Genomic DNA, 12,890 nt, shown 5'->3' with positions numbered 1-12,890 from the left:
TTATAAATAAGTTGAATACAAAATGACAGTGGAAAGTAAAGGTAGAGAGCTTGGTAGCAATTCCTTGCTGATCGAGGCTTTTTACACTGAATCTCTATTCTAATCTAAAGATATTCCCGCTTCCGCAGGCGTCGACCCTCTCTCTGTCTTGGAGCTTTCCGGGTGCTTTCCCAAGCTTACTGGAACAATCTACCGACACGACTTTCTTCCTCGCGGTCCGCCTTAAAATGAAAGAAAACTATCGACAAGGGCATGAACTTGTAAAGTGGTGAATTAATCGATTGCTTTAACCCTTCTCTAAAGAATGCACTTGGTATTTATAGAGTTTCCATTGGTGAAAGCGGCTTTCTCTGCCGGTTGTACAGATGGGACACACTTTAATTCCTGACTGATGCGCCAGATAATTGTCCACTGATTAAAGCTAAATGTACTTTGTGACCGTTATCAGCTGTCAACTTAATTTGGATCCGACTGCCGTCAGCTTTCTGTCCCATTGCTCTTAATTGTCCTTTAACCCAGATGCGCCCACCCTTGTTTACGCTGACTAAGTTGCCGGCTGATTCTTCTTGGGCGAATGTTTGCGAGCACGATCAACACAAAGTCTTGCGGTGAAGTTGCATTCGACCAATGTATTCCTATGATTTCAATCTCTGCATTTCATTAACGCATATTCTACACAAAAATTTAAAGATCAACTGCTCTAATGCGTTGGACACACGTGACTGCAATATTATAGAATTTATGCTTAATGGATACAATTTAACATATTTCATCAACGCAATCCAACATTGTTTAAGAACTTAGTACTATGATAACGTGCATTTCTGCCCGTTATCAACGCTCCCAGGGCACCACGAGGGAGTACAAAATGATCTCACGGTGCGAACTAACGACAGAGATCGTAGGACGTGTTGACACATATTCTTCACCCACTTACTATAAACACTCTCTCCGTCCATCTTGATATTGACTCATGCAAACACCATTTGAAGGGGGATGCTCACCACGAGGCCAAGCATGAATCTCACGACGTGAACATTCAGGGAGAAAGGTGAGTGGAATCATTGACATATCAGATACGTCTCGTCCTCCCATTGAGTATTTTATAACCTAGGGTTTAGTTTACTTAAAAAAACACGGCTAAGAATTTTAACTAAGTGACTTTTTAGGTTTGCCCAAGAGTAACATTTACTTTGGATAGTTGAACAACTTTTGATCATTATCCATTAAACTCTTTAACGGAGTCTTTGACCAACAGCCGCATGCTTGCAGAAAATCTATCTAATTCACCTTTCTAGGTAGGTTCCCAGGTAAGGGTGTTCTGTTTCCGTCAGCTTAAGTACCCCAACCTAGATAGAACCTGCCTTAGACAAAAGGTCCCTTATAGATAGATTAATACAAGTTTAATCTTTTACGCCAATCTACTTAATCCTATTAAATCAATTTAAAAAGATTAAATTAGGCCACTAATCCCATTAGAACCTTTGAAATTAGGTCTATCTCAATCCAATTTTAAAACCCTTTTGAAACATGAGTTCATCCTAAGTCTGCATGCAACTCTTTCTTATCGATTTTAGTTCTAATTTCTATTATAACGCTTATAACAGAAATGACCAAAATCAACCACAATGTAAAGCAAACACATATGAGGCATTCATAACTTTTACAAATAACCTAAATGTCATGCTCCATGTATTGTTCATTCATTGTTAATTTTTATATAACACTTATACAAAATAGCAACGAACCAAGCAAAACATGTTTTCTTTCACCCTTATACTATAACGCTTATAATATATGATAATAGGCAGAAATGCACGTTATTACAGTGCTAAGTTATAAAACAATGCAGGTTTGTGTTGATAAAAATATAAAAGATTGCGTCCAAAATCATTAAGTTCACAATATTGCGGTCGCATGCGTCAATCGCATTAAAACAGTTAACTTATGTATTTTTGTGCAGAATATGCATTGACGCAAGGCGAAAAATGCGATCCAAAGAAATCAACGGCCGAGCGCATCAAAAGATTGCGTTAACGCAAGGCTACACGGCCATTTGCGCTCGTAAATATCTGCTCAAGAAGGTTGCCACATAGAGCCGACGCAACTTGGTGGGCGCATCCAGGTGAAAAGCATAATAAATCACGATGGATAGGATGCTGATGACGGTTAATTCCGAATTAAGTTTACAAGCCGTTAATGAACTACTGTAGCAAGTACGCTCAACTTTTCAGTGACAAATATTCGACGCATCAGATAGAGAATTAATGCCATCCCATTAGTTCAATCATAAGAGAGAAGAAGCCTTTCACCCAAAAGCTCTTTAAATACCCGAGGCCATCTTTAGTGAAGGAGTTTGACAGTTAGATAATTTTCCCTTGGATAGAAGTAGCCTTGTTCATAGTTTTTCTTTTACTTAGAAGGCAGAGCGAGAAAAGGGAAGAGACGCCAGAAGATCGCCCTGGTTAGCTCGAGAGAGAACCCAAAAGGCGTGGGAAAATTGAGAGAGGGTCGACTCTTGCGAGAGCAAGATTATCTTTTGAGCAGAGTAGAGAAGAACAGTGTAAAAGCCTTGGGAAGCAAGAGATTGCTACTAGGCTCTTTATTCTTATTCCGCATTGTTATTTTGTATTTCAATTCTATATCTATAAAATGGAACTTGCTTATCTACATCTGTTCACTCTTTTAAAAGCACGCATGAGTATCTAAATTTATCAAATGGGTTAAGAAGAACTTAGCTAACATGACCTAGGATTTTCATTGCATGCGATCATCTTGTCTTATGTTGCTCCCAACACCCCTTTAGAGCTACTCGAGAGAGAGTCTAAAGAAAGAACCTAAGACTTGAGAGAGCTAGGTTAGAATCTAGATTTGAGAGAGCAAGATTAGATCTGCATAAGTAAGAGATAGAGACTTAAAGATAAGCTCTATTTGCCAACATGCATCGCATGCACCTAGAGATAGGTTATGGTATTATGCGGTCGCCTTGTATGTGTGTGTGTCATTCGTGATTGCATAGACAAGAATAGAGGCTTATGTGTAGGTCCTATAGACTTTATCGCATATACCGCATGCGTTCTAGAACTAGAAGCCGTAGAATTTGCATTGAGAGATGATTTGCCATTGTATATGTGTAGCATGATCGCATAATATGAATGCAATCCTAGGAAGTGTTACCTAAACCCCTTCTCAACCTGTTGTAACAGTGAAATTACTTCCTTATTAATGATGCATGCGTTAATGGACTCAATTCATGCAATACTACTTCTAGATATCCGTTATTAATGGATGCTCTTGTAGTATGTTGTGCGTTGTCACAAGTTTCCTTGTGTTGGAACCAAGTATAATTCCACCGTAAGTTTCTCGGTGTGATCCGAGGTCGAACATAGGAACTGTTTGAGGTTATTGCGTTATGTTTATGATACATGCGACCAAGTTTTTCAATTTAATAAAAGTATTTGTGTACAAGAATATAAAGTTGCGATAAAGTAAAGGAAAGCAGTAAAAATGTGATAATAAAATAAAATGCAGTAAACCTAAGCTAAGATGGTACAAGATACAGATGGCATGATACAAAATACTGAGGGCAAGGCGGTTGTGAAGATTATACACAGATCATGTAATGCGATGGCAAGTCTTATGTACGAAGCAGAAAGAGAAAGATAACTAATATAAACATCGAAAGTTCCTTAATTGCGTTAAAGTCATAAGTACGATCCCTTTTTTCCCTTAGCGTACACCTTTCAGTGATCAGCCACGTTCCCACATGTCTGTGGTGAAACAGAGATGAACGTAATGAACGCAAGGTTGCTTCCATTCCTGGAAGTACTACTCGCTCTAGTTAACGCATTCTTCTGACCTTCTCTCGATAGATCAGAATGACATCTTCACTTTTGCTCTCACAGGTGAAGATGCCGTCTAGCATGCCTTAGCTAAACGCAGTTATCTCTCTAACACAGATTAAGTACTTGTTTAATTCATATTAACTACCTGGGGAGTAAGAACACTTCATGAAGAAAATGATAACTGGAGGAACAAAAATAGACAGAGAAGTGGTAATGAAAACAATCGAGACATTCAACATATCTATTTAGCGTCTGATACATGGTGTGTGAATGAAGAGATAAAGGAGATGAGATACAATGATGAAAAGAGATAGAAACAAATATAAACAAGCGCCAACGTCTCGACAGCGATTTGGATGGAGATTTGCTTGCTGAAATTGATGGATCGTGTGGATGGATGAGCTTCTCTCTCAGGCTTACTCAACCGATAGCAGGGATCTGAGTATAAAGCTTCACGGCGAGGATCTGGCAGATTAACACTGAGACTCACCTCTCGGCCTCGTCTCTTCTTTTTCCCAAATTTCTTTAGTTTAACACTCAGCTCAGCCTTTTTCTCAATATAATAGCAGCAATTAGCCCTGTATCAAGTATCCTCTTTTTTCTGTGAATCCTATGGGGTATTTATAGGTGAAGATCTTTGACTCCGGCCTTGTGGTCCCCACTTGTTGTTATGGAAATTCCGAAGATGGAGGGATATTATTCCTTCTGTTATGCAATCAGACCGTCAAATCTGCACAATCGTTAGGCGTACACGTGGCACAATCCTCCGCATTTGCATTGCTCAGTTGCATCTTTCGATCGAGTGTTCGCATGCGGTATTGTTTTTATTACCGCATGCGGTTAAAAGTCAGCTCTGGATTGACTGTCGCATTGCGCTGTCATTGCGTTAATCGTCTTTTCATTATTGATTGACAGGCACAATGTGTCAGAGATGCGTTGATCAGTTTGTCTTGAGCCTTAATCGCAAGCAGTGACTTGGTTTCCTGCAAAATAGAGTAGAAATCTCCTCTTCTTCCATCTTAATGATGTTAGTGGGTGTAATTGTGATAATTCAGAATTATTGTATTTCTAAGCTAATTTTCATACAATTGGCGCATATATATTCTCTTTTGGCCGCAATATCTAGATAAGGCAGTATAAATAACTTGTATTTCTTCAAGTTATCACACCCCCAAATTTAGATATATGCTCGTCCTCAAGCATATCTTCTACTAAGGCAATAAAGCTCAATTCCTATTCTATATTTCTGCATCAATTGGTTGCTCCGAATGTTACATTTAGGAACATTTCTTGACATCATTGCTAATTCTTAACAAGCCCAACTGTATTTTCTATATAACAAAATTCTGCTAAAAGATGCTTTTCTAGTTTTTTTTCTTCAACATAGAATGTTTATCTCTTCTTGTCAAAACACTTGATATATCTACATACAGTGGTCAAAACTTTTGCGTCATTTACTAGAGATAATTGGTCATGGTTACACTTTTCGTTTTGGCCTGTCCCCACGGGTGTCATGTGAACATCCAACTACGGTTGTGTGCCAATCTCAACTTTAACTCATGATATTCAGAGGAGTTGTCTCTTACATTTATATGTTTTTTTTTAATACTGGTTTGATCTTGGAAATCCACCTTCGTTTTGGCTTGCTCCTACGGGTGTCATATGAACATCCAACTACGAGCAGGCTTCTTTCATAACTAGACTCTTATTAGGTTGGGAACATTTTTTTTCCTTGCGCTGACATTGGAGTTTTGCATAAAAAGTTCTTTTTTCAAAACAGAAAATGAATGCATTTTCTTAAATATTGCATATTCTTGATCTTATCTGCTCAGACCTTCCCCACCCCCAAATTTAAAAATGAGCAAGGTCCTCATTGCATTGTTTGGATAGACTAGACAAACACTTAGAAGAAAAATTCCAAAAAGAAGGTTTGAGTAGAACTTTGAAAGATAAAGAGGTAAAGTACTGCTAAACTAAGAATTAAAACAATGAAAGATAAAGAGATAAAGTACTGCTAAACTAAGAATTAAACTAAGTGTTAGTCAGAATTTACAAGTATGGGAAATGTTTCTAAGTATAAACATATATTACATCATAGCAACACAATGAAGAACACAAAAGTAAAAGATTCAGAACATTGCAAATATTGACAAAGGATGATAAGGCGAAAGGCACAAGCAAAAAGTGGAGTGAATATGTACTCATTGTATTGAATATTAACAAAGTATACAAATAATTACAAATTAACGCAATATAAAATTGTGTGCCTGTACAAGAATCAAAGAATTGATTAACTCATAAATTTGATTCAGATGGGTGCTCACTAAAAAGTAGTATCGCGCTCCTAATAACGCAAAAACATTTTTGCTGAGGACGGGCAACAACGCATGCAACCCTGCAACACACCCCTTAACTAACACATTTCTGGAGGATACCTCAACATAGTGCATTTAGCTAAGGATGGGCAAAGGACACATATGCACGCAACACACCCCTCAACACAATGTATTTGGGTGTAATGGATGCAAAGTGTCTCTTGTTAACTCACAATGTACCCATCATTGCATTTCTATCAGTATTTACTGTTCTTTTCATTTCATCTGAAAGAACTTTGTGGTGTTTAATGATTCATCCAATCATTCACAAAAATTTACGAATAGCGCTACTAAATCTGAGGAATAGAAATGCATACGAAAGTATATTGAAAGGAAACGCAACAAGCATTAAAGACTAATTCTAATGAGCAGTAAATAGCAGAATTTAGAAGAAGATAAAAGAAAACTGGAGAGAAAGCATGTAAACATAGATAGGGATGCTGATTGTCAGATGTTTCAGAATTACTACAATCGTTTCCCCTGCAAGTGGTTTAATCCTGCTTGCCCAAGTCAATGGTGTCCCTGCGTCGTTCGAAGTCGCCTCCATAGTAAGGCTTAATCCACTGACCATTGACTTTAAATACGCTGTTCCCATCTAATGTTGTTAGTTCTACTGCGCCGTGAGGAAAGATTGTCTTGATTCGGAATGGCCCAGACCAGCGGGACTTCAACCTTCCTGGGAACAACCGCAAACGAGTGTTAAATAATAATACCTGTTGACCTTCGGTGAATGTCCGGTCGTTTATGCGGTTGTCATGCCACTTCTTGGTTTTCTTCTTATAGATCTTGGCATTTTTGTAGGCATCCCGTCGCCATTCGACTAGCTGATTCAATTGCAGCTTCCGTACTTTCCCTGCACTTGCTAAATCAAACTTCAGCTTTTTACATGCCCACATTGCCTTATTTTCCAACTCAAGCGACAGATGACAAGTTTTTCCAAAGACCAGGGCGTACGGGGACATGCCAATTGGTGTCTTATAGGCAGTTCTGTATGCCCATAATGTTTCATCAAGCTTGGGTGACCAATCCTTCCTGGAAGTACTGACTACCTTCTCCAAGATCGTTTTGATCTCTCTGTTAGAAATTTTCGCCTGCCCATTAGTCTGTGGGTGATTCGTAGTTGCAACTCGATGGCTGACGTTGAATTTGGCAATTATGCGGTTGATAAAGTAGGAGCCTTCATTAGTGCACTAAGGGTTGATAAAACAACTCGATGTTTTGGTGCATGTGTCATCAAAATTGTATTCTCGGTCAGCCTTCATTAGTGCACTAAGGGGTTTTACAATCTGGGAGAAGTTGCGAATAAATCTTCTATAAAACCCAGCTGTCCCAGAAAGCTCCTAAGTGTTTTTACATTCACTGGTGGGGGTAACTTGGAAATTGCATCAGTCTTTGCCTGATCAACTTCCAATCTGGCCTTAGAGATTTTGTGGCCTAGAACTATTCCTTCATCCACCATAAAGTGGCATTTTTCCCAGTTCAAAATAAGATTTTTTGCCACACATCTCTTCAAGACTTTTTCAAGGTTAGATAGACAGGAGTCATAATTATTGCCGAAAACTGAGAAATCATCTATGAATACCTTGACTGACTCCTCCAAGTAATATGAGAATATTGCCATCATGCATCGTTGAAAAGTTCCTGGCGCATTGCCGAGTCCAAATGGCATGCATTGGAATGCAAACGTACTAAATGGGCACGTGAAGGTTGTCTTGTCTTGGTCCTCCGGTGCAATTGCTATCTGGTTATACCCTGAATAGCCGTTAAGAAAACAGAAGAATTCATTCCTCGCAAGTCTGTCTAACATTTGATCAATGAACGGGAGTGGGAAATGGTCCTTTTTAGTGGCCAAATTCAGCTTGCAATAATCCATACAAATTCTCCACCCCGTAGTCATTCTTGTGGGAATTAATTCATTCTTGTCATTAGTGATGACTGTCATCCCTCCTTTCTTTGGAACACATTGCACTGGGCTTACCCAGCTACTATCAGATATCAGGTAGATGACACCTGCGTCTAGCCACTTCACTATTTCCTTCTTCACGACCTCCCTCATGGCAGGGTTCAAGCGGCGTTACCTTTCTACTGATCCAATCTTTCCTTCTTCCATATGGATCTTATGCATACAATATGAAGGACTGATTCCTCGAATGTCTGCCAAGGTCCATCCACTAGAAGAAATTCGGGCTTTAATATCGGTTGACAACTGAATTAAAGATAGTGTTATTAAAGCCCTTTAATATTGGTTTCCTTTAATGTCGGTTTTAAACCGACATTAAAGGGCTTCAATAACATAGCCTTCAATGTCGGTTGCAACCGACATTAAAGACCTTCAGTGAAATTTCCAACCGACATTAAAGCCTCTATTTTTTTTTTTTAATTATTAACCGACATTGAAGCCCAAATCTGTCCGTTTTTTTTAATTCCATTGCCGAATCCATTTTTTTGGTCAAAAAGTATAAGATGACAAATCATCATTGAACGTTGTGGCTATGACATATTATTCATGTATGGATTGTAAATCTATTACGTTTAGTCCACAAATTTTGTTATAAAATTATAATTTAAAAGGTTGTACAATAATTCAGGCCTTGAAAACACAAATTACAAGTAATACAAACATTATGATTTTACAAACATTATGAGATTACTGTCTCTCTCCACTTGGTAAGTATGGATCCCTTCATAATTCTTCTTGAACCAACCCCCTAACTTTAACAGTGCCTGGTTATAGGCATCTTTGTCTGACCACTATTGTTCAAAGGATCACAAACAAAAAAGATTTAAGACAAAGGATTGAAAGTGAAAATGTGATAAGAATTCATATTTAACTAACCGTATTTATTGGGAATGTGCATAAATGGCATGTTCAAGGCAAAATTCTTGTAGTGAATGTATTGGATCTATAGTTCCCCAAGAAAAAGCATAAAGAGATTGCGATACCAAATATTTACTCATTTGTTGCATCTGCAAAATAAGAAAACTCAATAGTTGAATAAATGAAAGAATCTTCTTTTTCAAGATCTTGAAGAAGAGAAGCTTGGTTACCTAGATATGAGATATGAAGATGATGAAAAATTTTCAGCAGCATAACGATGCTACCACAACAAAAACAAAAATTTACCTTGAACCTGTGCAAAGAAACACACTCCCAAAAATATTTCACAACCACTTGTTCTAAACAGAACTATCAGAATTCCCAAAAAATGAATATTCAAGAACACGTACATCAATAAGCAAATTTAGCTCACAATATACTTCAAACCTCAAAAGTTGTCACAAAGGCTACCATAGTGCATGAATAACCCACAAACTACCATAGTGTGACCTACAAACTCGACCACCTTGAATCAAATCTAAACTACAAATAAATAGTACCCATGAGTCATAAACGGGTGTTACATTCTAATCGAATATGGTCCAAAGATAAATAAGCACACTATAACTTCTCAAACAGGAATTGTCATATCATTAGAGTCACTTGAAAACACTTGGAAAGTATGCTTAAAACTGAAGCATTCAAAAATGCACTTACCAGGAACAATTTTCACCTGAATCCCTTGTTATTGCAAAAAATCCATCTCCTCCCCACCCCCCTTCCAAACACCTAAAAAATACACAAACAAAAAAGGTTTAAGACAAAGGATTGAAAGTGAAAATGTTATCAGAATTCATATTCAACTAACCGTGTTTATTGGGAATGTGCATAAATGGTACATTCAAGGCAAAATTCATGTAATGATGATGCTTATCGAATGATCAAATAATTTAAATCGAATACTAGAATGATGCTTATAGAGCTAGATACTAACTATTTAAATCGGAAGTTACTAATGTAATAGAAATACCGATTCTGTTACAGAGCTAGATACTAACTATTTAAATCGGATGTTACAGAACACTAGTAGAGCAAATTCATCATAAATTCATACTTGTAATGATTTTTAGCTATATGCTAACCTAGCGTTTTCACATTTATTCTAGAATTTCTAGGACATTTTAAAAATTGAACTGAAATTTAAATATTCAACAAGAATTTCAGGAATATACACATAGATAACCATATAATAAGTTCAAATCTACATATGAGAATGATAGTTACAAAGTTCTAACCTTCGATGAAGGTTCCACGCTTAGTGAATGAATCTGTGCTCCTAAACCCAATGTCAACATTACACAACAAGCGCTCAAGACACTTGTTAGAGTGTACTCGTTTGGTTCCACACCATCCGAGAGCAGCTCGGCGAAGAAACTTAAGTTGCCAATACTCGTGTCAAAAATCTATATGATATTTGATGATATATGCATGAACCTGCTTCTCGAATTCGATAGATTGCAAGGAACAACAAGCATTCAACACGATTCCGAGTGTATAATTTGTAGGATAAGTTCTAGCTTCCAACATTTCTATGAACACTCGAAAAGCAATCAAAGGCTATGTATTCTGAACATAACCGGTCACTAGAGTTGTCCATGCAATGACATTTCTTCTAGGAAAATTATCAAACACTTTGCGAGCAATTTCCATGACTCCACATTTCGCATAAATGTTAACAAGAAAAGTCATAACAAATAAGTCTTCATGAGTCCCAGTATTTATCATATGTCCATAGATAATTTCCGCTTCTGCAGCTAAATTCCTATCTATACATTCTTGCAATAGCGGAATATAGTAAGAATTTTCAATTCTCGTACCATCTTTTAATAGCGATAGAGCTTCCCAAAGATCTACAAACTTCGGCTCCGCATTCAATTAGATTAGTGAATGATTTTTCTGATACGGCAAACTCTGCAGTATATCATAGAAAATCAACAAAGATCAAGAAAACTCCGCAGTAAACAAGTTCAAGTCATGTACTGCGTAACTGTTTTACATTGCTCTGATAAAAATTGGTAATCAAGCATATTTTATCATATCAGTGCCAGTTCATAATCAAATTTTAAGCAAAGATGCAACGTATACCTTACATATAAGGAACAGGTACCAGTATAGGCAAGAAAGAAGAAAATATTATCTAAGTAGGGCACGTGAAAGTTTTAGTCATAAACAATACTGTAGTCATGAAGGTTGAGCTACAAAGAAGAAATTTCAACTAGAATATAAAATAATCACAAGAGAACAAGCCAGTTAATGTGTCAACATTAGATCATCTTCAGGTATAGAACGAAAACAAAGGTGAGGAACAATTTTCACAGTAAACTCATACAAAAGTAACATCCACTCCCCACCACTGCTATTAGTGTTTTGTTGGTCACCTAATGGACCATTAATGAATATTAGGTGAAATGGGATGCTCGAGAGTTTTATATTCCTAATAGAAGAAGCAGAGGTTAAGCCACCACCAACAAAATCAAAAAAAGATAAATTCAACATAAGTTTACGTCCATTTATTAAATTAAAGCTAGCACTATATAAAAACTAAATAATTTACGTACGAGGCTAGTAATGTAGGCCAGAAGAGAGAACTTTTGTAAGATTTATTGGTAAGATGATTTTTAAGGAATAAAGTAGTTACATTAAGGTAAATGATCTTGAAAAAATAGCAAATAAGAATATTAGTAAAGACATACAACATCAGAAAACGCCATAGAAAGAGACCTGAGAAGTATACACATAGCAGCACCATACTTGCTATTAACAAGGGTCCATAAAGCTCCATGAGAATTCACCAAGAAGCCCTGATAAAATCAAGTATGACCTTCTTCGGTAACCAAAAAGAGGAACAGAGTCACTGCAATAACCAAACAATTATTATGAAAAATAAACAAGATAGGAAATTAATTGAGTCCTGAATAGTTAGAAAAAAAGAAACAGGAACTTATAAGTACCTAATAAACCCATAGAGAGGTTTGATCAGCCACGGCAATGCAGCAAAACCAGAAATCACAGCTGCCTAGTCAAACACATATATAATTTGTTACAATTATATTAAGGACCTATCAACAACTAATTTCTTAGAACTGCAGAAAAGTACTAGCAAAATTCTAATAATGACTACAAAACAAGAAGAATAATAGTTTACAATCTACATAAAATTCAATGAAAGTGCAACATCAAAGATAATGGAGTTCTGCATTTTTAAGGCAACAAATACCAGAGTTGATAGAAAAGAATCATGAATGTAAAGAAACTACGTACCTCAACAGGATCTAAATGCAAATAATCTTTTAAATAAAAACTGAAAGCAAGCTTTGCGAGGTCTAAAACTCCTTGAACAAAATATATCATAGCAACAGCAACATTATCAGGGGTTAAATCTACACCAAAGCATTTGACACCATTCAGCCTGAACTAGACAAGTCTTCATCTCCACGTGAGATCAACGAGTCCCCTTCCTCTACACTTGGACCAAGTTCATATGGCCAACCTTAATAATGTAATGACATTCAAAAATTAAACAGTAAAAGAGAACCCAAAAAAGGGTTTTACATATATATTTCCCCACTTCAACGTCGACCCATATTCAGGGGTTACTCAGATAGCTACATAGAGAGAATTCAGTAAGTTTGTTTGATTGATTGATTAAATGATAACCGGTAATGTGTCGTTACTTCTTAAGTAAGCATACTTAAGATGCATGGGCAACGGCTTTAACTCTAGCACAGGTGGATCTTCCAGAGATGGCTTAATGCATTGTGATGTCTGTTCAGATAACTTGAGCGGTTCAAA

The 12,890-nt window shown here is 37.0% G+C and overlaps 1 protein-coding gene across 1 annotated transcript; it reads right to left on the bottom strand.

Annotated features, from left to right (window-relative positions):
- Positions 1-6,711: 6,711 nt before the first annotated feature.
- On the bottom strand, positions 6,712-7,116 carry LOC120073522. The gene has a single exon (XM_039026363.1). The coding sequence runs from the start codon at positions 7,114-7,116 to the stop codon at positions 6,712-6,714; it is 405 nt and encodes a 134-aa protein (XP_038882291.1).
- Positions 7,117-12,890: the final 5,774 nt, after the last annotated feature.

The sequence above is a fragment of the Benincasa hispida genome, chromosome 3 (genome assembly GCF_009727055.1).
Source record: "Benincasa hispida cultivar B227 chromosome 3, ASM972705v1, whole genome shotgun sequence".
Lineage (NCBI taxonomy): Eukaryota > Viridiplantae > Streptophyta > Magnoliopsida > Cucurbitales > Cucurbitaceae > Benincasa > Benincasa hispida.
This window is presented reverse-complemented; position numbering and strand designations above follow the sequence as displayed.

Coding starts and splice junctions, on each gene's coding strand:
- LOC120073522 (XM_039026363.1), bottom strand. CDS start 7,116: ATGTGGGCATGTAAAAAGCTGAAGTTTGATTTAGCAAGTGCAGGGAAA.